The following is a 23,418-nucleotide window of genomic DNA, read 5'->3' on the forward strand; positions in this document are numbered from 1 at the left end:
ATTTCTAATAGTAACTAAAGTAAAACTTTATTACTATAGATCTTTAATAATAAAGATAAAGTTATTATAGTAATAATAACTAAGATTATAGACTTTTATTTTTTAGATAATTAATAACTTAAAGAATTCTCTCTTTTTCTCTAAGAGAGATTATAAATACTAGTATATATAAAGTAGAACGCGTTTTTAAGGTATCTTTTTATATATATAATTCTAGTAAAATAGATTTTATAAGCTTATTAAAGCCTCTAGCTAGTTTACTTTTAAAATAATATACGTAGGTAACTAACTACTCTCTAAATAGAGAAAACGTATATAAAACTTTATTATCTTATATTCTTATAAGTAAAGTAAGTAAAGACTAATACTAGTAAAAGTCTTAGCTAGTACTATTATTTTATTAATATTAATAAGAAGTACTCTAGTTTCTTTCTTATTAATTATTAATAATAATAACTAAAAGCTTTTTTTCTTATTATTATAAAATAATAATAAGTACTTTCCTTTTTATTATTAATTATAATAGAGGCTAATTAACTACTAAATAAAGATTATAAATCTTTAAATAGCTTAAAGCTAAAAAGATACTATTATAACAATAGATAAAAAGTATAAGTTAAACTATATAGTTCTAAAATAGATATTTTATTAATTCTAAAGAATAACTCTTTTAAAATAAATAAAAATCTTTTTCTTTTAAATATATTAATTACTTAGAATAAGTAATAATATAAATAAAATATGTTCTAATAAAGCTATAAGCGCCTAGCTAGGCTTATAACTTATAAAGAATAGATAGATAACAAGAACTATTCTCTAATAATAGAATATAGCTTTATTAGAACAAAGTAGTTAAATACTATAATAAATAGTATAACTAATAAAGATTTGCAATAAAGTAATTATAGAGTAATAATAGGTAAAAAGTAATAATATTATTGCTAGGTAAAGAATAACTATAGAGAATTGCTATTTCTTTTATAGTAAATAGCTACTAGAATAATTACGTAAATATCTATCTATTTCTGCCTAGAGATAAGAATTTATAATTAAATCTACTTAATTCCTATTAATTTCTAGATTTATAATCTAAGTCTGCTAAATCCTTCTTATCTTCTAGATTTATAATCTAGACTAGTACTAATTATATTAGTCTATGCGTTGTATTGCATAAACTAATAATTAGTTTATTACTAGATCTTTTAGCAATTACAGAAAGAGAGATAAGAAGATAAGAGTTATTAAATTACGTAATAACTCTAATATTAACTAGGCTAAGACAAATAGAGGTGTTTTAAAATCTCCTAGTGTAGCAGATTAAAACTAGCTACTAAAATCTTAATTACGTAAGCAATTAGATTTACTAGGAATTTTTCTAATTTGTTAAGAAATAATAATAAGTGCAATCTTAACAAAGCTTAATAATAATAAAAAGATAATAATAACTAAGTTATTATAATCTTTACAATAGATAAGATTCTTAAGATAAAACTCTACTAAAGTATACTAATTATAGAAGGTTTTATAGAAATAGTTTAAGTAAAGTAAATTAAAACTTTTACTACTTTAAAAACTATATTAAAGTTAAAAAGTAGTTATAATTATATAATTATAGATATATAATTACTTAACTTCTAGTATATAGCTAGAGATTTAATTCTAACCTTTTCTAGTAGTATATAAATAATAATATACTTAATTATCTTTAATAATTAATAATCTCTTTAGCTCTAATATATTTTAATTCTAAGTATTAGTAGTATAAATCTTCTTAGTAAGAATGTTTCTATAGTTAGATATAGCTTGAGCTATTATACCTAAGTCTAGTAAATTTAGTAATCTTAAAAATCTATAGTTTATATAAAACAAGTTTTTTTCTTAGTAGTAACTCTATACTATTAAAGGTTATAATAGTCTACATTATCTTAGATTAGAGAAAAGAATTTTTATTAGAGAACTCTAATATTTTATTATATATAGTATAATTTTAGATAGTAATTTAGACGTTACTAAAAGTATAGATTTTAATTTTTAATAGAAAGAAGTAGTAGAATAGATAGAAGATAAACAAAACTCTTAGTAATTAATCTTACTATAGTAGAGTAATAAAAGAAAAAAGATTTTAAATAAGTTATCTTTTTTTAAGCTTAATATCTAAGTTACTAATTTAGTAAAATTTAAGATGTTTAGTAATTTAGTAAGCTTAGAACTTCTTTTTTTAAAAAGCTTTCTTAGATATACACTTAGTAAGCCTTTTAGCGCTAGTAAATTAACGTTAATAAATAAAAATTTTTTTAACTTTACTTTAACTAGCTATATCTTATTAACTAAGCTTAAAACTACTAATTAAATTTTTTTTAATATTCTTTCTATTCTATTTATATTTAAGAGTTTTTTTTTAAAATTTTAGAAAATATACCTTAAAAGTTATTTAAGAATTTAAAAGAAAGATAAGAATAAAATTTTATTTAGATTACGTAATTTCTTTTTAATATAAATACTAATATTTTTTATAGCTTAGACTTTAGATTTTAGCTTTTTATTTTTAGTTTTAGCTTAGTTATACTACTATTAGTCTAGGTCTCTTAAACTATTAGATTTTTTTCTTTAGAAATAATCTTCTACAAACTAGTAGTATTATACTTAAAAAAACTACTTTTATTAGTATACTTTACTTTATATTATATATTATTAGCTTTTTATAGGTACTTTAACTTTATTAAAGTTTATAAAAATATTTAAAATAGAATATTACTATTTTAAAAATAAAGCTAGAATTTTAAGCTAAAACTATAAATCTTTTATAATAAAAGTATCTTTTTTATAATAAGTCTAAGTAAGTTATAATAGTTTAAAGTTTAAAACTTAAAATTATTATCTTTAAATTTACAAAAATAGCTACTACTTAAATATTTATATTATACTACTTAAATTAAGTATATTTTACTAGAATTTAAAAACTATACTTTTTTCTACTATATAAAAAGTTGTACGCTAGTTTAAAGAGTAAGAATTTAAAGCTTATTTTTAAGTAAGTATATTTAAGTCTTAAAGCTTACTAAGCTAAGATAATAAAATCTTAAAGATTAGTTAACTATCTTCTTTTTAAAATTATTAAAAAAGGTTTAGTCTAGCTACTTTATTTATCTAGATATCTAGCTTAATAAAACGTAACTTCTTAAATATCTTTTTCTTTTTGTTACTCTACTATATTATAGAGAAATAATTTCTCTAAAAAGAAATAGTAGCGTTTATTATAGGTTAGACTAACTAAGAATAGTCTTAAGTAATATATACTACTTTAGAACTATCTAAAATATAATAGATGTATTAAAATATTAATATAGAGTAAAGTAATAAAACGTAGTTAGTAACTCTTAAAAGTAATCTTAATATAAGTATATTTTTTTAATACTTTATACTTACTATGTATAAGTATAATACTAAATAAAACTTTTATAATTTAGATTACTATAAATATAGTACTTTAATAATAATTATAATATACTTATTAAAAGTAATAGTACTTAGAGCTTTTTTAGTATACTTAAAAGTAAACTAAAAAGTAGTATTAAGTAAGCTATAAAGCTATTAAGCTATAAGAATATTAAAAAATTTTAAAAGCTAATATTTAAGCTTTTTAAAAAAAAGCTTATAGTAAAAATCTTAGTAGAAAATAAATAAGTTAAAGTATAGTATAATATAGTTCTTCTTTTACTATAAAAGTAAAAAGGTTATAATTTAAATAGTATAGATAAACTTTAGATCTAAAGTAATATTTAATAATAGTACTATACTACTATAAAATATAAACAATACTTACGTAGATAAACTATAGTATAGAGAATAGTAGTTAAGAAGAAAGTTTAAAAAGCTTTATATAAAAAATATTCTTTTTCTATTATATTTTTTATTTATCTAATTACTTTCTATCTTAAAGAATATATTATATTTCTAGAAAATTTAATTACCTAAGCTAAATACTTAGCTAAATTTCTAAGTTTAACTTTTTAGCTTAACACTAATACAAATATTACTTTTAAGATATTAAGTACTTTCTCTCTTATATTTACTAACTAAGTAAGTACTTCTTACTTTTTAGTTTTTAGCTTAAGTAATAGTTATTTAGTACTACTAATAAACTAAGTTTTTTATAAAGTTAGTATTATAAATATAGATATAACTTATAATACTTTATACTTCTAAGTATAAATATAAAAAAATAATTTTAGAAATATTACTTTCTTATTTATAAAGATTATTCTACTAAAAGAATTTAACTTAAAGAATATATTACTTTATACTTCTTATTATTAATCTATTCTAAATAAGTATAGTAGTTATATACTTTACTATAAAAAAAAAAGATATAGTTCTTATTTACTAAGAATATAGAAATAAAAAAGAATAAACGTAAAATAAAATATAATAATAGTACTATTATAATTACTAGTAAATAGGTAGATGTAAATAATTAGACTTTTTCTCTAAACTTTACTCTAGAAGTTAGAAGTACTTAAAATTATTAAAAAAATAAGAAATAAGCTATAAGTATAAGTATAGTAGTAATAAAGCTAGTAAGCTATAAAATATTAGTTTTAAGTACTTTAAAATAATCTAAATATTATTAAAAAGTAAGAAAAGTAGTTATAATAGCTAGAACTTATAAGTATAGATAGAGAATAGGTAAATAGATAATAGTAAATATACATAGTAAGTAGTACTTACGTAATATAGCTAATATAGTTAAGCTTATAGATAGTAATATATAAAATATATAAGTTATTAGTAATCTTATAAGTATTATATAGAGCTTTATACTAGTAGTAGACTTATTAAGTATTCTTTTAGTATTATATAATTACTTAAGCTAGTACTAGTATTACTAGTTAATAGTTAAGATAGCTATTAGTTCTATAAAATAAATATAAAGAGGTAAGCTTATTATAATTATATACGTAGTAACTATTATATTAGTAGTAATAGTAGTATTAGTAGTTTAAGTATAAGTGTAATAAGCTATATATTTAGGCTTCTATTAGAGATTTTTACATTTACTATTAAATCTAATATAGTAATATATTAATATATAATTTTAGAATTTTATAAATTCTTAATTTAAAGAGAGATACGCTATAGACTCTATCTCTTAGGCCTAGATAGAGTAGAATTACTTATGTATTTTAGCTACTAGACTTAGAACTAGTATACCTAGAGAAATAATATAAAATTAGTATTATTTAATTATATTTTAATTAATTACTTTATATAACGCTAGTATTAAATCTTTAGTTAAAATTCTAAAAGCTAACTAATTTTACATATATTATTAACTAACTAAAAGTACTTTTAAATATTAATAGTATTAATAATTATAGTAAAAGCGTATATTTCTAGTATAATTATTTTTACTATAGAGTAATTTAAATTATTATTAATAATTAAATCTATAGAAAAAAGAATAACTTTACTTTAATTATAATTTAAATATTTAAGAATAAATAGAAAAAGATATTATTAATCTTACTCTCTAGAAAGCTACTATAAGATATTTAATAATAAAAGCTAAAATAGAAGCTTAACTTTATAGTAAAACGTATTTACTAGATTAGTTTAGTGTATATCTTAGACTATTTATTATAATAAATTTAGAATTATAGAAAGTTTTCTATTATAGAGCTACTAAAAAGACTTCTAGAGTAGTTTATTCTATAATAAAGCTGCCTAGTTTCTTTATTATAATAGTAACTTAGCTACTTTTATAATAAGTTCTATAGTATTATATTAAAAATAATAATAATCTAATTACTATAAGAATAGTAACTTTACTAAAAGATTTTTAAGCACTAAGATATAGAACTTAGTTTAAGCTTTTATATACTATTAAAATTAAATTATAATTTTTTTACTATTCTTACTTCTTAATACTAGTGTATTGCTATAAAAATATTAAATTTAAAGATCTAATTAATAATACTTATTTAGTTCTAGATTTATCTTAAGAATTCTAGAAGAATATAACTTAAATAATTTTTCTCTTAGATATAATATAAGTTATAATCTCTTTTAAATAATTAAGTAATAATAATAAATCTTAAAAAAAAAGATAATTAATATTATAAAAGAATATAAAAGTTCTTATAAGCTAAGAAGTAGAAGTAGAATAAACTAGATTCTTACTTTCTAGACTTTTAAAAGATCTTAAAATATTAGAGTATATATATTTTTTTATAGATTTAATTCTTAGTCTAGAGTATTTATATTTTTTAACTTAACTTACTATATATAAATATATACTTAGGCTAAGAAAAGAAATTTTTATAAAACTATAACAATTTTTATAAATATACTAAAGTATCTAAGAAATATCTAATAACCTTTATATATAATTATAAACTAAGAGTTTAAATAATTAAAATAGAATAATTTATTTTCTAAAATATATATATAAACTTATAAAACACTTTTATTTATAAGTTTCTTTATATAATTATTACTATTAGTATAAGAAGCTAAAGTATTTAATATTTAAGTAGCTATTTAATAATATTTATTAATTTTTAAAAGTTTCTAGAAATAGAAGTATTAGTTCTTTAAATCTTAAGCTTTTAATTACTTAATACTATACTATTTAAAGCAAGTTAAATCTAAAACTATATTTTTCTATAGTATACTAGTTATAGTTTTTATATTCTAAAAAACTAATTTTTATTTTCTATAAGTATTACTAATAATAATAGCTTAGTTAAAAAGACTAAGCTTACTTTTACGTATAGCTTAGATCTTACTATCTATATATATATTATCTTAGACTAAGAATACTATTTTAGTTATTCTTACTTTTTTAGATTATATTAGTCTAGTAGTTTAAGACTAGGTTCTTATATATAGTAAGTTAATTTAATATATTATATTAGATTACTACTATAAGTAAATCTAAGTCTTAGTAAGAAATATAAAACCTTTAGATAATTATATATACTATAAAGTATAATACGTATAATACTCTAAATAAAAGTAAAATATATAAATAGAAGTAAAATAATATATATATATAATATAAAATATAATATAATTACTTATATAAGTAAGTATATAGCTAATAAGAGTCTATACTAGCTAGCTAGTAGTATAGACCTCTAAAGTCTATACTTAATCTAAGTTTTATAAAGAATTTTAGCTTTATATATAGAGCTATAGTATAATTTTAATCTTAAGAGCTCTATAAGTAGAGTAATAAAGTATTACTAATTTAGAATAAAGCTTTAACTTAATTAAAACTTCTATTTAAGAAAGTATACTTTTCTAAGAAGACTAGTAATAAGTAATGTAGCATAGTAAGCAGATGTAGGATGTCGCGCACGTGGGAGCCACGAGTGGAGTTCGTTCGGCGTTGGCCCAGACCAGACGCTAATTGCAGACGCCACGGAACCCCACTCTGCTGGTCCTTTCCTATGTTCCTGCATATCGCGATACCTATCTCATAGCAATTCGATCATGTCGAAAAAGGTAAGCTGCAAACTAAATGCGCTGTCGCTGAGATGCACACTAAGCCATGCGCAGGGAAGTGATACGCCTTCTTCCATTCGTATCCGGGAGAATCAGCGGCGCTCGCGTAATCAGCGCAAAGAGCTCATCCAGGACCTGCAGCGACGCGTGCAGGAATATGAAGCCAAAGGCATTGCCGCTACCCAAGAGATGCAACGCGCAGCCCGCAAGGTCGCAGAGGAGAATGCACGTCTGAAGAGCTTGCTGGCCAGCCGTGGTATATCGCACGAGGAAGTGGACGCGTATCTACGATCCTTTGATGCGCCAAGCGCTCCAAGTCCCTCTGCTGCCGCGCTGTATGCTCAACCAGCGATGCGACCCTCAGTCTCACTCACTCCGGTACAAAGCCCTGTCGGATACGCGATGTATCCTGTCTCTCAGCCTGTTGCACGGTCTCCAGCGCAAGTTCCTGAGCCAGCCCCTGCACAAACCCCAATCCAGCAGCGGCCGCACCCACCAATTCAACATCATGCACAGTCTTTGCCAGACACCCACCGTGTTCGTCAGTCTGTGGTAGGAGCCATTCAAGACGCAGCTTGTCTGCCCGAGAGAGCGAACGACACGACTAACTCGCCGTCTACTGCTGCGCATGAGCCTGTTGCCGTGGTAAACCAGGAGAAGTCATCTTGCTGTAAACCACCCGAGACACAAAGAGCCTTCGACAACCGGTTGACAGAAAGCACAATGACCGATCAAAGCGTGTCCTCATCTCGCAGCGTCGCCGAAGACGATGATTGTCCTAACACTACGAGTTGTTTTTGTCCACCCACATCTGCGCCTCAAGCGAAGTCGCTCGACAATGGTTTGCTGATATCATGCGAGACCGCTGCCACCATCATATCAGAGATGCGTGGCGACGGTGATAGACATCGGATACGGGCCAGTCTGGGTTGTCAGGGAGACCAAGAATGTAGTGTCAAGAATACGCTTGTTCTGGAGCTCATGGATGAGAGGTAGCTTGAATTGATACAAAACATCGAAGTCTTGGTCCTCCCCTTGTGCAACGTCTGCTCACACGCGCAAGCAACTTCCTTTGAGGCTGACAAATGACGTCACGCCGCGTGGCAGCCCGTCTCGGCCCCGTTACCCCATCATTTTTCAACACTCGCAGTCTCTACAGCCTCCACTCACTGGAATTCTGGACGATGGCGCACAAGAATGCCATGGCGAAAGTGCTATACCCCAATCCCTTCGCGTCATTGGGTGCTGACAGTCTCCTAAGTCTGCAAACGCCGAGCGGGTCCGCAATAATCAGCGTCGCAGTCGCGCCCGGCGCAAAGCATACATTGCCGAACTTGAAACGAAGCTCCGCGAATCTGAAAACAGATGTAGTCAAGACCCTAGGACAGCAGAGCTTGCAAGAGCTACACAGGACATCCAATTGCTCAAAAAGCTTATGTCTACGTTAGGGCTTAACGAAGCATTTCTTGAGGCTTTCTCGAGAGCCCAACCTCTGGCAGCACAGTTCTCAAGCAACCTAGAGAGCATCACACACATCGGCAGTACGCCTGAAACATCTTCTCGGCATATTAAACCTTTATCGATCAGCGAGGTAGGCTCATACATCGCAAATGTCACCACAATTTGACGAGGCTAGTTGGACACAAGCTCTATTGTCCCCTGCCACAAGCAAGCACATGAGCTTTATTCACCATTCGGCGCGGAGATAGACATACAGAATGCGAATATGCAACTCAACCTAGTAGATTCGTATGCGATCGGCGCGTCGCCACCATGGGAATCGCATGATATGCCTGCTATCATGACTCCTCTAGCACACACCAATGGAGGTCTAAGTTTATTGAGCCCGATTCAGGAAAACTCGACTGACTTTTCGCCAGCATCGAACGGACTACCAGCGCAACTTTCAGGTTCGACGACGCTTTGTACAACCGCTTTCTCCCTCGTGCTTGCACAAAACCCCGACGGCCACAGCTCAGAATATCTGGATAAGAAACTAAGAGTGGGCTACCTGCTCAGCACGTCTCTGTTGGAAGGTTGTCGTATTCAGAATCATGTATTGTTGGAGGTTCTTGCAGAGATTGCATGAGTGTTGATATAAGCCAACATGCTATCGGTCGAGGGCATTTTGGCGACGTTTCACCCTCCGTAGCTGAAACATGAATCCACTAGCCACTACATATGAAAGACCTGCAAAGATCTGAGTATAAAGATACTCACGCGAAGATGAAGACCGTCTGAGTTTGAGTGCGATTCCCTCGGAGACTGCTTGGGTTAGTCAAGGCGTCCCTCGACCTTAACAACGAGGCGCTTACTTGTTGCTGGTATAATGACTGCCGCCCAGGACAGCGAGAGCAACGACTGCAAGTTCTTGATGCCCGCGACTTCGACGCACAGCGGGCCAATGGTCTGTTCGAGGTAAATGGTTAGTGGAGCTGTCTGGAGTCCATCTCGGTTGCGAGCTTCACATACCATCCAGAATACACCAACGATCGCGCCGCAGAGAATCGCAAAGAACACCGTTAGTGCGTAGGATGTCGCAGGTAGCCAGAACGCAAAGCATGAAATACCGCACAGCAAGGTCAACGCTCCTGCTGTATCTATCCTGCTCCACCGATCACTCAGTATACCGATGATTGGACGCCCTACCGCAGTTCCGACGTTCAAAAGCCCGATGATATCTGTAGCTTGGGATCGCGAGAGGCCTATTGACAGTGCAAAATCGGAGAGTGAAAAGAGTAGGACGATGTATCCCAGCATGCTGATGAAGACCCATGCAAGCAGCAATATTACTTCGTAGCGGCGCAGAAGTTTGGTATCGAAGCCTAGTTGGGATGGCCGAATGGCCTTGTTCCTGTCGCGTATGAAGACCGTCGCAGTAAGATTGGCCACGAAAGCGATGATGCCCGTGATGCGCAAGGCCCAACTAATGCTGAATCTCTGAATGATGGCCTCGGTACCCCAAGTGAAGGCTGCGCCGCCGACACCAGATCCTGCTGCACTAATACCGTTGGCCAGGCTTCGTTTCCGATCAAACCATTGCGAGAGGACTGGAAGACAGGGAATATATAAGAAGCCAATCCCACAGCCGATCAAGACTCCCTGCGAGAGGTGGAGCTGCCAGATTTGAGTCGCGAATGAGGCAGCGATGAAGCCGCCGAGCTGCAAGACCAGGCCGCAGCACATGGCAACATGCGTTCCAAACCTGCGACAGAAGACTGTCACAAAGGGTGCCACGAGCATAGCAATGGCAAAGTTGAAGCCACCGATGAACGCATAGTCCCAGGTAGAGGCTTCGGGGAAGATGTCGTCGGCTAGGTAATGCGATAGATAGATGCCATAGGCCTGGACGTTGTTAACATGATGCACGGTGGAGAGAAAGTATCTTCTGGATAAGCGACCTTGACTCACAGATACGGTACCCCATGTGAAGCAGTTTATCGTAAAGCACGCTGCTACACAAACCCAGCCGTAGCCGCCATCGGGGGGCGTATGCTCTGCAATGGTAGTATTCTCTCCTTCGATTACCTCATCGAGCGTCAGTGGCGGTAACACCTCGCTGTGCAGTCGGGGGTTGCTGTTTTGTTTCATCATCTTTGCGGCATGCAGTCAGGAGCACTGTATCTTCTGCTCCAGCCGACGCCACTATATACGCACGTAGCAGATATGTCACTTGCATTTGCGGGGTGTCACCACTCACGGATGATCGACAGCACTAGTCCAGAACCGGTCGAGGGCTGTTGATACATTCAGAACCTGCGCTATACTACCACACTGTATACCAGACTCCTATCCTTTTGAGGCAATGCTGTTCTTGCATTCAAATGAGGTTCGGATCAATTCGAAGGCCCCGCGTTGGTTGACAAAGCCGCATGCTGCGTGTCTGGGGCAGGCTTATTAGCTTCCTTTGCCTGTTTCGCTCGCTTCTCTTCCCTCTCACTGAATCTGTCGCCGAATAGATCGAAATGGGGACGCATGACAATCGTGTATTTAACAAACTCTTCCATGCAATCGACAAGTCGATCTCTGTTCCCGCTGGGCATTAGCCTGCTGCCAGCGTCCTCCTCGGTGAACTGCTTATATGCCATGGGTATGGAGCTTTGGTTCGGTATGACAAACATGCGCATCCATCGACCGAGTATTCGCAGGGCATTGACTGTATTGAAGGACTGTGATCCGCCGTTCACTTGTGCGATTCCGAGAGTGCGACCCTGGGTCGGACGAACAGAGCCAGTGGACAGTGGTATCCAGTCGATCTGGTTCTTGAACACGGCCGTCTATAGGAGGACAGCCATTAGTATGGCGTTCAGAAAGCATACTGAGTTTTAGGGCGCCAACTTACGAGAGTCCCGTGCTGCTCAGGACATATCCATATATGCCCATCGCTCCATTTACTCAGTTCGCGTAACTCTTGCACTTTGGGGTGTGTGTGTTGTACATCGTCCTTGACTGGTAGGCCAGTGGGGTCGTACATGCGAACGTCGCAGCCAAGGCGGAAAAGTATTCGGCTCGCCTCGTACGATAGCAAGCGCGAGTAAGATCTGCCCTGTGTCAGTACATTCCCCCGAGAGCACCTATGGGCGCATGTGGCTGAAAGATTTGTACCTTGATCGCATGCTTCCGTGCAGGACTACCACCTTAAGCCTCTCGTCTCCGCGTTGGAGCAGTTGTGTATCGACCATCTTCAGTGCGGTGCTGAGTTCTAGTTGAGCCACCCAATCGTCCTCAGCATCTTTGCCCTCAAGTATGAATGGCCGGTAAGCCTTCCGAACTTCCACATCGTCTTCAGAGGGCGGTATCGCTAATGAGCGACCTTGATACGCGGGATCAATTGCGAGTTCAGCTCGTACACGTTCGGCCGAGGTATTGTTCAGATCTCCATTCGGTACGGTCGCCATTGTACGTGCGAGTTTATAGGAGGCGCGTAGGGGTCTGGGGGTGATGGTGCTACGAACACCGATACTGAGGATTGAGCAGTAGATTTTCATGGGCTAGTGCGTGTGGATGCGTATGTTGTTCGTCGAGGTGTCAAACGGAAATCGCGTCGAGCTGCTAGCGACCTGGCATTGTCTTCCTGGAAAGGTAAATTCGGAATCCCGTGTATAGGCGCGCAGGTAGCGTCGACACGAAAGTGCCTGGCAAAACACGTCATGGTTAACAAGCATGTCACTCCACACGTCCGATTCGTCGGAAACTCGCGGACCCTGCGTCCCAGCCCCAGAGCCTCAATTGGGGTGCGATGGCTTCCAAAATTTATCTAAACCGCATAGTTAGGGGTAAGATATGTATCGCAGCCAAGTCGTGGCTCATGTCCGCTGTGCCTGCTCCCATCAGCCGTTCATGCGCACCGCTTGGTCGTTAGAACTCGTAGTATTGGAGGCACTCGGTGTCAGTAGATGCGGATTACGAAGCAATTCATGGGGGTTATGATGAAGCTAAAGATCAGCATTATAGAACATGAGGCATCTGGTATTGTCGTGCTTGCACTTGGTGGAAAGTGCTGTAGCGGGGACAGCGGTCAAGCACGTGGAGGGGCAGCCAGAATGCTTGGCGACGTTTTCGCTCCCGGACCCCTGCAAACGTCGTCATGGTGAAAGTTGTAACTGAGAGTATCTTACCCCCACACCACAACTGAGCAGCAACATGGAGTACGACACTTTCACAGCACGTGAGTATACGCGCGCCTATACCAGCGGATCCATGACTAATCAGCACCAGCGCAGTACAGCACCAACGACGCGACGTCGTTTGCCCACACTTCGGCGCGCTCGCGATGGCCCATCATCATCACCCAAGGCATTGACGACGTGCACCGCTCCCTGCACGACACCAAAGACGAGACGGCCATCACAGAAGGCAAACAGGTTGTCGCAGAACTCGCCAAGCTGAAGTACGAGCTCCAGCACGACCGCGAGCTGACTCCGATCCCCGATGATGGCGAGCGCGATATCGAAGCATACAACAAGGAGCTGGCAGCAAGAGGCAACCCCAAGTGGCACAACGTGTCTTGGCTTTACGCCGAGTGCTATCTGTACAGGTATGTAGACCTGAGTCGCTCAATGGCGCGTGCTAATGGCCATAGGCAGACGCATCGCAAGCATCTTTAAGCAGACCACCAAATGGCGCTCGTACGACATCTTCGCTCGCCAGAAGATGGAAACCTTCAAATCCTCCCGCCCCGCCGTCGTCGAACTCGCCGCGCGCTACAAAGACATCGTCACCGAGCTGGAGCAGAAGAAGACGATCAAGGGCGCAGAGTCGCAGGAGCAGCTCGAGGCCGCCGAGAAGGTCCTGTTCACCGAGATGTGCGAGATCTGTCTCTGGGGCAATGCGACGGATCTGTCCCTGTTGACCAACCTGTCATACGAGGATATCCAGAAACTGCAGGGCTCTGAGGCGCGCAAGAACTCTGAGAAGAACATTCTGGTCAACGACCTCGACAAGGCGTTCGAGGTTCTCACGCGGGCTCAGAAGGAGGGCAAGAAGGAGCGTCGTGTCGACATAGTGCTTGACAACGCTGGCTTCGAGCTCTTCGTCGATCTCATCCTCGCTGGATATCTGATCGCTTCTGGCCTGGCGACGAACGTCGTGTTCCACCCCAAGAACATCCCATGGTTCGTTTCAGACGTTCTGCCAGCCGATTTCGGCGCACTTCTCATGGCACTAGCCGACCCACAGAGCTTCTACAGCGCGCTATCGGAAGACGAGAAGCACGCTGGCAAGCAGTCCGTACCGCTCTCTGAGACGGAGAGCGCGAATCTGCAATTCCTCTTCCAGCATTGGAGTGGTCTCCACGCAGAAGGCCAATTGATGATGCGACCAAACGACTTCTGGACTGCAGGCGGCAGCTACTGGCGACTTCCCAAGAGCGAGCCGGACTTGTACGAGGATCTCAAGGAGAGCGAACTCGTCATCTTCAAGGGCGATCTCAACTATCGCAAGCTAACCGCAGATGTGAGTACCCCCTTCTACATCTGTTTCTCGCATTACTGACTATCACTAGGCTGCTTGGTCTCCTACCACACCATTCACCGAAGCCATTGGACCAATGGGCCCTGGCTCAGGTCTACGAGTCCTCGCGCTCCGCACGTGCAAAGCCGACGTCGTCGTCGGATTAAAGGACGGAGAAGACGAGCGCATAAAAGCATCAGAGGGGGGCGGCGGAGACAGTGGGGCGAGAAAGTGGGCTTGGAGTGGCAAGTGGGCTGTTGTCCAATTCTCGGACGGAAAAGCCTAGTCGACCAAGAACACTTGAAGTTATGGGTATGTTGGAGTGTGGATAGACTATAGACATTAAACTTAGATATGACAGAAGAAAAGTAAGTACATGACATGATTGAGCGCCGGGCTCTGTCGGCCCCAGGCCGCGATGAATTTTTCAGTAGACGCCTCTCCTGATATCTGAGGCGATCTGTTGAAGCTCCTCAACCGTTGGTGGCTGCTTGTTGCCTTTCAACAGTTTGATCTTGGAAAGGCTCTCCATCTCTTTGATCTTCCTTGCGACGAGGCCATTTTTAGCAGGCTGTGCTTTCGGAATACCTCGTTGCTGAAGGTGACCCTCTAAGCTGGGTCTGCCGCTGGTTGGTTGCTGGGCAGGGCGTGCCCTATCTCTATGGAGTACATCTGCACGTGCAGTAGGCTGGTCGTGCGTCCGTTTGGGCTGTTCACGAGGTTGCGAGACTTCTGCTTTCGCCGCTGAATGTCCTAGAGCCCTCAAATCTGTTACGAGTCAGTGTTGGGTCGAGGTGATGGGAGTAGACTGCGACATACCATGCAGGAGTTTGTGACCATCTGGCTCACTTCCTCGCCATTGTCCATTGTCACGCTTAGCCCACAGCCTCCTCATCGCGTCAAGCTCAAGATGATACTCTAGAGCGCCGGAGACTGGAATGCTACTGCATATTGCTACCATGTCCAGCGTTTGGCTGTGCACTTCGGCGTCTGCATTAGCCTTCACGAGTACAACCTCTAGCGTGCTTAAGGGTTCTCTCGGTTGGGGTGGAGGTGAGTCTCCGCGGCAAACAAACTCCAATGAGTCAGGACGCTTCGCAGATCGGAAGCTGAGCTTGCGACGGAGGATCTTCGGCCCCGCTGGACTTGCCGAGCGACTGCGTTCTGTTGGTTGAGTTGGGGTACTGTCCTGACCAGTAATGAGGGTGGTCACTGTGCGTAGAGAATCGATCACGATGGAAGTGTCGTCCTGTGCATCCTTCTTCCTCTTAGTTGCGTTGCGTACAACTGTAGCTTCTGCGCTAGGAACTGGGAGCTGGATACGGATGTTCGCAGCACGGGAGAGTGCCGACTTGACCATGTGAGGTGGCGTACTGCTCGTCCAGCATCCCCAGTACTTGCCAATGTCCTTCTCGGCACCGACGCTGGCACCACCGATGTCAGACAGATCAATGAGAAAGAGGCTGTCGCGATAGAGGATGTCTAGTCCGAGCTCGCGGGCTTGCTTAGACACCATCAGTGCCGGATGCATCATGAAAGATCGGATGTCGATGGTGCTCGGGCCATGGCGGTGCCGGCGTCGTGGCTGGGGTGTGATACGCGACTGGTATGGTGTGATGGAGACCGCGCGTTCTTCAGCGAAAACGTATGACAATACGTGATTGACTATTGCCTGGGGAAGTTGAAGAAAGGAACGCGTCGACTCTGTGGGACCATTGGTAGCTTTTGTCGTAGGCGCTGTGTTACTCAAAGCGCTGATGGAAGTAACGTTGGTGGCGTAAGACTCTGCTGTCGAGTTCGACGAGGCTGAAGATCGATCCGATTCGTCGACGAGTGATTCGTCAAGCATTATCATACACTCTATGGTGTGCGCATCCCACTTGTCGTCAAGACTTTGCGATGCCGCTGAGGAAGGTGTCGGCTCTTTTGCCATGACGCGTCGAGGCTTTGCGTTCACATTGCCATGACGCGATGATGCAGCCTTTGGTGGTGGTAACGGCTTGTTCTGACCGGGGAACAAGTCCTGCATGTACTTTTTGGTTGTAGCATATGCTTTGGGGTCGAGTGCGTAGTTCGCAAAGTCAACGCTGAATCGAGGGTCTGGAAGCTGAAGTGCCAGTATCGAACGGGGCGTAACCTGCGCCATAATTGTAAAAGCCTCCTGCCTGTTGTCGTTGGGGGGCTGTAAATTGCGGAATGAGTGACGATAATGGTGATGACTAGAGAAGGACAAGAAGAACAACGACGAGTGGACGAAAGCCTGCGCCACTAGATATGAAGGTAACGACAGAGTCAGAGTCCAGCTCTCAATGGTGAACGATCGACGTGATCATCAACGAAGCTGGAGAAGACGATAACTCCATTCTTAACCCACATTAGATGGCGATCACACCTCTTACCCTGTCTTCTTCCCATGTACAGACAGACCCATGGCTAGCAGATTCAAAAGCCGTTACGAAAACGGGCCGGGCACAGATGTGATGTGACCGTATGTCCTTAATCTTTGGAGGCGACGTGAGGCCTGATCGTTTACCTTGATCCCATTCGCTCGATGTAAATTCTACCCACAAACATTTCTAATGGCGCTACTAGGGTATCATGATCAATTGATAATTGCCGTTGATAAGGCTCCGTCGCGTGGTCGAGATCAAGGTACATTACTCAAATGCGTGCAGCTGTAAAGGAGCGGGAAGGGCCTGAGGCTTCATCCGAGACTCAGAACGTTCGAGCGTCAATGCAGAACGAAAACCTGAAACCTGACGTACCAGATTCGGCAGATCGACATGGCTGGGAACTCATCGCGAAGTGGAGACGATGCGCGAACGCGACCGTGTGCAGGCAAGCGTTTGATGCCTCAGTGGGTGGGGATGAGGCTGTCCAGAACGCACAAGCGACGTGCAATGTTTCATGCCTTGGGCATTGACAAGACCCATGGCGATGGGCGGCTGAAGAGGTAGCCGAGATGTACCGACCACATATAGAGATGAGATATACTGGAATTGCCGAAGCCTACTATGAAGCTAGTCGCGTAAAAGAGCTCGCCCGCGCTCCTCTGCTGCAGGTACTGTTAAGATCGTGCAGGATGAAGGAAACTTGGAAGCCGCCCATGGCGAGTTGAGCTAGCGCCTGTCACGCCAAGCCCCCGTTGTTTTCGAGGCCTGAGGCCTTCCGTCCCGCCCCACATGCGCGTCACGACCATGCACCTCGCCTCGTCGAGTTTGCCTTCAAAGTCGCGTCTTCTCCCTTGACACATCGCTACAATTCGCGCCCGATGCCAGGGCAAGCTGCAGAGGGACTCACCATCGTCTGGGCTGCATACTCATCCATGTCCGCTGCGGATTGGGAATGTGCATCGGGCGAGTGGCCCCTATCCATCGCATAGTTTCTTAATGTCCCGTTCAGTATTGGAAACGGTCGACCAACCCCCCAGCCACTGTCCGGATAAGCTCGGGAAGGCTTTCGCATATCGAGCCAAATCAGCACGCATCGCACGACCATACGCATCGACAAAACACCCGTCGGGTCTGGGGCCCTGGTACACGTCCAAGAATGATAGCCTCCGGCGCAAATATGGCAAACATTATAGCGACTCATCATACACAAAGGCACTTGTACATCTTAAAGGGTCACTCGATGAGCTCGCAAGTCAGTACCCCAGCCTCCCCGTTCATGCAAAGCGTTGATATGGGCCATGATTGCCATGGTCAAATCAAAACACATTACATGCAGGACCGTCAAGCTTCTACAGATCACTACTTGTTAAGACACCGATGTTCATACAACGACTTCATCAGGGCACATCGTCCGATTTTCGAATCATGAAGACTTTTGCGCTCTTTCCAGCGCTTGAGCAACCCGCATGCACGAAGAGTCCTGTCAGGAAACGCGGTAATCGCCGTCAACCCGCTCATCCAGGCTAATGAAGGGCAGTTTCACGTATCAGTGACTCTGAAGAATCACCCGATATCGGACGGTTCTTGACTTTGCGAGATTGTGATTATGCATTCGCTGTCGGAACAGAGAATGGTCGTCTTAGGCGTGCGAATCGATCCTGTTCAAGCTCGTCTTCAAAGGGATGATGGTCATTGGCGATACCTTGGTCATGGCATCTGCGCTCGGCGCTGGAATGAATGTTACTTATTAACGTTCTGCACACATACTGTAGCGCGAACTTCATCAGAAATGTACGTATGAAGCGTTCGCTCGTGATCATGCATTTTACAAGTCTACAGGTCGATCACTAATCTCCATATTCACCGGCATCAGCTTAGACGACTACTTACTTTCCGAGGCAATGTCTCGAATGAGCCTGCGTACTTCGTCGTCGTTCATTTGTTCCACTCCCAACAGCTTGTTGTCATCCAATTGCTCCCAGCGTAGCGCAGGGACTGTTCCTGCAGACCATCGAATCATATCACCGATGACCTCCATGTCGATCTTTCCCGCCATCATGGCCTCAGTCGCGGCCTTGAGCTTTTGATCCATGTCTTGGCTCGACTCCTCCCAGCCATCGCTGCCCAGAGTCTCCTTCGCCAGTGCCACCATCTGCTTCTGACTCTTGATCACGCTCGAGATGTAGAAGGAGCGGTTCTCGGTCTGTTCAGCCTTCTTTAGCACGTTGGCGACGGCAGTACTGATCGAAGAAAGCATCGTCCAAGCCATCGGAATCATCCCATCGTTCATGTATTGAACCTTTTTGCTGCGAATGTCGATGTTGATGAACCCAGTCCGCAAGTTCCAATCAAGGAAAGCTCCATTGGATATGGTAGTGTATGTGATCTTGCCTTTCGCGGCCAGGTCCTTGATGTGCTGATAAGCCTGGTTCTTCCCGTGGTGAAAGAGCGGCGATCTCGCTACGGGGTCCTCAGGGTCGATACTGAACTCGCCCATCACTATACGATACACTCCCGCGGAGACAGCAGCTTCGATGATTCGTCCCTGCAGAGTCGGATCGGGACCAGATGTCGTATCCACGATGGCATCGTGACCACGAAGTGCTTCAGCGATTGCCGCGACTGAGCTAGTGTCAACGACCTTGACTAAGACGCCAGCGGGGAACTTTTGCCCCTCCTTCCGAGCAATAACGGTAACAGTGAACTTGGCTTCAAGAAGACCCTTCAAGACTTCAGCTCCAAGACTGCCGGTCGCCTGTACCATGTCAGTAGACCGTCTTCTCCTGCCACTCGTGGCTATGAACTTACACCTGCAATTGCGACATTCGTGATTTTGCTGGACATGATTGGTGTGCTTGGTGTCGATCTTATGGAGGGTACGGTTCGATAGTGTGGTTGTGGGGTGGGCGATTTTGTTGTTCTGGCGGCTTGATGAGGTCTTTTCTGGTTCTGAGACGCAGGCTGTGGCGGTAACTATATACATCATCTCGACATCGAAGACTAGGTGAAGTCAACCAGACGTGCGCAGGTACCCAGTCATCCTAGATTCGTCCGGATTGCAAAGCATGGCATCAACAGGTTCGCGTTTTCGGCCATAACTCAGTCAGCCTCAAGTTAAGAGTACCAGAATAAGTCCGGTACGCTAGTCGTGCGACGGGACGGCAGGTGCCATGCTTCCGTTCCGTGACATCTCTCGCGACCCCATCTGATGGCACCTGGAAATTGCCTACGTCATAAAATCTCAGCCGCTAAATCAAGGTGCTATCTCGGGCAGAAGACCTAGCGCAGTAGGGCGGGGTTCTAGAGAGTCCCCGAGCCCTGGAGATGTCTGTTAGGTAAACGCCGACTAAAGCAAGCTAGACCTCGGCACAAGCGCCAACGTCGGCGAAGGACAACGATCATACAGTTTATATCAAGGTGTGGTTTTTCTTTCGCGCGACAGACACGAAACGCTTACCAGAGCTCACTCGTACCAGGAACGTGATAGCTACCTGGGTGTGAACCGGCAACTCATTAAAAGCGACTTCATTCCCAGGATTCCGGATATTACTCTACTACTACTACATCAAGCAATGGAGTGAGCCTAAACTTCCAGATTCAGCTGCCATTGCTAACCAGAACAGGAATAGCCATGCCTCGAACGGTGAAGCCCCATATTACGACCTAGGGGAATACAGACGAGATGCTCAAACGACATCTCACGAAGCGCAAGCGTGGTTCGCCCGTGGTCTTGTATGGTGCTACTCATTCAACCATGAAGCAGCCATGCAGTGTTTTGAGGCGGCGACTGTACATGATGCGAGTTGCGCATTAGCCTACTGGGGTATTGCTTACGCTGTTGGCCCGAACTACAACAAATCATGGCGCATGTTCACACCGGAAGATCGCACAAGGTCCATCGAGAAGATACTGCGCGCCTTGTCGCAAGCCAACAACGTCGCGGCCACTGCCTCGCCTGTTGAGAAAGCACTCATCACGGCCCTCAACGCTCGCTTCCCAGGGAGTATCACAGATGTTCCAGACGACCTATCGGCGTTCAATTATGCCTATGCAAAAGCTATGCGCTCGGTCTACGAAGAATACGGGGAAGATCTCGACGTGATCGCACTATTCGCCGATGCCGTCATGTGCACCCGTCCGCGTCAGCTCTGGGACCTCAACACCGGAAAGACTACAGGCACAGATGTGGACGAGGCAAGAGCCGCCCTGGAGAGGGGCTTGGCACGTTCCGATGGTCTCAAACACCCAGGTCTGTGTCATCTGTACATCCACATGATGGAGATGTCGCCTTTTCCCGAAGTGGCCTTGCCCGCGGCTGACAGTCTGCGACGACTTGTACCCGATGGCTCTCACATGCAACACATGGCCACACACATCGACACAGCCTGTGGCGACTACCGTCGATCTATCAACTCGAACTTTGACGCCATACGTGCGGATGACAAATACTTCGGGAGTGGGGCCAAAGCAGCTCTCATCTACAACGCGTATCGATCGCATAACATCCACGCCATGGCCTACTCTGCCATGATGTCTGGTCGGTCTCGGGACGCTCTCTATGCTGCGACACGGATGTCTGAAGTATTGACTCTGGAGTTCATGTCGATCAAAACGCCACGAATGGTGGACTGGACCGAGTGGCAACTCGTAACGCTACCTCACGTTTTGATTAGATTTGGTCGCTGGGAGGAGATTCTTGAGCTCCCGGAGCCAGTAGATCCGATTCTACTCTGCGTCTACAAAGCGACAGTTCATTATGCTAAAGGGATTGCTCTCGCAGTACTTGGGAGGATCGAAGAGGCACACCAGGCAAGAGACGCTTTCGAAAAGACACGTCAGTCTGTACCGGAGGACCGTATGTACAGTCCCTCCTCGCCAGCAGAACCCATCCTAGCTGTAGCATCGGCCATGCTGGAGGGCGAGTTGGAGTATCGCAAGGGCAATCACTCTCAGGCATTCTCTGTCTTGCGACACGGCATCAAGTTGGAGGATAATCTTGCCTACGCTGATCCGCCGCTTTGGATGCAGCCTGTTCGGCACGCCCTGAGCGCACTCCTTCTTGAGCAAGGCCAGTCTGAGGAAGCCGAACTGCTTTATCTGGAAGACTTGGGATACAGTGATAGCCAGCCTCGTCGGAAAGCGCGCATCAACAACGTGTGGGGACTGCATGGTCTTTATGAATGTTTCATGCGGAATGGGAAGCAAGAAAAGGCTAAGAGCATACGCCTCCAGCGTGACATTGCCGTGGCCTCCGCTGATGTTTCCATCAAGTCCTCATGTTTCTGTCGACTGTCAGCGTCAAGCAGTGAGCAAAGCTGTCATTCTACATAGATAGTACCTTGCCGGAACCGATCAGTAGAATGCTGATGCTTTCACTGTACCTTTAGTCGATGAATCCATGGCGTGGCGCTGTCAACATCAAAGTCCAGTCCTCAGTCACTTGGGATGCATGTAAAAAATGCATCTATCCCTCTATGACGTTCATAATCACGACACGAGACTTGGTGACTAATTGATGGCAAAACTTAATAACACAGTGTAGCATTCCAGTAGGCTTTCTTTACAGGCATTGACTCCGACACCGTCATCCATCTTTGACAATCACTTCCCATCCAAGAACTGCAGCTCCTCGGCCGTGGAAGTGCGGCCCAACACCCCATTGCGCTGCGGGAAGCGCCCAAACCGACGAAGCGCGTCGAGCTTACTATCACAGATGCTTGTGATAACACCCTTCAGCTTCTCGAAATCGCTCCTTCGTCTGAGAAGCACGGCGCGGTGCTGGGCAAATTCACCGTCCCATCCCTCAACATCCCTCTCTAGCAGCCTCTCATAGTCGTGGAACATGTCAAAGTGTACTTTGTGTAACGATTGTGCTACTTCCAGACTCTCGCAATGTTCCATCGGCATGTAAAACCAGAATCTGTATGCCAGTCGGAAGCGAACTTCTGGATCCTTAGGAACACCGGAGTCAACTGCTTTAGAAGCCACTACCAAAGCCAGACTGTCGAAAAAGGTGAAGGCTACACGAGCTTGAGCACCTCGGAAGCAGTTTCTTGGCAGTTGGTCAAGCAATATGATCAGACTGATCCACTGCATAGGCTTGCGTGGCTTTGCTGCTGCTATGATGTCCGCTCCGTTTGGTTCTACGACCTGAATGAGTTCGAGCAATGCGCCAAATCTATCCCTGTGGTTAAGTAAGCTTTTGTTCGCGGGAAAGTATCTAGGATAAGCTGAGTACTTACATGCATTCCTGGTCGTAAGCATCATTCTGTGAGAACCATGGCGCCGAGTCCTCGATGCTAGGGCTGATGATGTGGTCGTGGTCTTGGAGATGACGAAACCAAAAGGCTGAGATCTCATCCAGTTTAGCGTGCGACAGGTCGTTTTCGAGAGATAGCTGCGACATGGCTGCAAGGTGATGGTTGCAAAAGCTGTGAAGTAGCTTGTCCGTGTGGAGATGTATGGGGTGGGAATGCAATCTAGGTCTTCTCAACGTAGACACGTACTTTACTCAGTCCATGACCTGTGGCACGACGCGTGATGCCAAGCTGACATGTCAACACCA

The 23,418-nt window shown here is 41.9% G+C and overlaps 7 protein-coding genes across 7 annotated transcripts; 2 read left to right on the forward strand and 5 right to left on the reverse strand.

The window, feature by feature from the left end:
• Window positions 1-9,824: 9,824 nt before the first annotated feature.
• Window positions 9,825-10,854, reverse strand: J4E92_007778 (uncharacterized protein; the record flags this gene model as incomplete). Its single annotated transcript, XM_051499141.1, has 2 exons — window positions 9,825-9,918; window positions 9,982-10,854. Coding segments are annotated over 2 exons (967 nt in total), but the record flags the coding sequence as incomplete, so codon positions are not given.
• Window positions 10,855-11,345: 491 nt separating this feature from the next.
• Window positions 11,346-12,497, reverse strand: J4E92_007779 (uncharacterized protein; the record flags this gene model as incomplete). Its single annotated transcript, XM_051499142.1, has 3 exons — window positions 11,346-11,786; window positions 11,852-12,050; window positions 12,115-12,497. 3 exons carry the CDS (start codon window positions 12,495-12,497, stop codon window positions 11,346-11,348), a joined length of 1,023 nt encoding a protein of 340 aa, XP_051350391.1.
• Window positions 12,498-13,152: 655 nt separating this feature from the next.
• On the forward strand, window positions 13,153-14,746 carry J4E92_007780 (uncharacterized protein; the record flags this gene model as incomplete). The annotated part of the gene is made up of 4 exons (XM_051499143.1): window positions 13,153-13,177; window positions 13,228-13,546; window positions 13,596-14,463; window positions 14,513-14,746. The coding sequence occupies 4 exons, from the start codon at window positions 13,153-13,155 to the stop codon at window positions 14,744-14,746; spliced, it is 1,446 nt and encodes a 481-aa protein (XP_051350392.1).
• Window positions 14,747-14,887: 141 nt separating this feature from the next.
• J4E92_007781 (uncharacterized protein) lies at window positions 14,888-16,891 on the reverse strand (the record flags this gene model as incomplete). The annotated part of the gene is made up of 4 exons (XM_051499144.1): window positions 14,888-15,228; window positions 15,280-16,642; window positions 16,860-16,867; window positions 16,888-16,891. 4 exons carry the CDS (start codon window positions 16,889-16,891, stop codon window positions 14,888-14,890), a joined length of 1,716 nt encoding a protein of 571 aa, XP_051350393.1.
• Window positions 16,892-18,735: 1,844 nt separating this feature from the next.
• On the reverse strand, window positions 18,736-19,697 carry J4E92_007782 (uncharacterized protein; the record flags this gene model as incomplete). Its single annotated transcript, XM_051499145.1, has 2 exons — window positions 18,736-19,608; window positions 19,662-19,697. 2 exons carry the CDS (start codon window positions 19,695-19,697, stop codon window positions 18,736-18,738), a joined length of 909 nt encoding a protein of 302 aa, XP_051350394.1.
• A 728-nt stretch (window positions 19,698-20,425) lies between these two features.
• J4E92_007783 (uncharacterized protein) lies at window positions 20,426-22,184 on the forward strand (the record flags this gene model as incomplete). The annotated part of the gene is made up of 2 exons (XM_051499146.1): window positions 20,426-20,430; window positions 20,483-22,184. 2 exons carry the CDS (start codon window positions 20,426-20,428, stop codon window positions 22,182-22,184), a joined length of 1,707 nt encoding a protein of 568 aa, XP_051350395.1.
• Window positions 22,185-22,454: 270 nt separating this feature from the next.
• J4E92_007784 (uncharacterized protein) lies at window positions 22,455-23,259 on the reverse strand (the record flags this gene model as incomplete). The annotated part of the gene is made up of 2 exons (XM_051499147.1): window positions 22,455-23,037; window positions 23,096-23,259. 2 exons carry the CDS (start codon window positions 23,257-23,259, stop codon window positions 22,455-22,457), a joined length of 747 nt encoding a protein of 248 aa, XP_051350396.1.
• Window positions 23,260-23,418: the final 159 nt, after the last annotated feature.

This window comes from Alternaria infectoria (genome assembly GCF_024043175.1).
Source record: "Alternaria infectoria strain BMP 0036 chromosome Unknown scaffold_14, whole genome shotgun sequence".
Classification (NCBI taxonomy): Eukaryota; Fungi; Ascomycota; class Dothideomycetes; order Pleosporales; family Pleosporaceae; genus Alternaria; species Alternaria infectoria.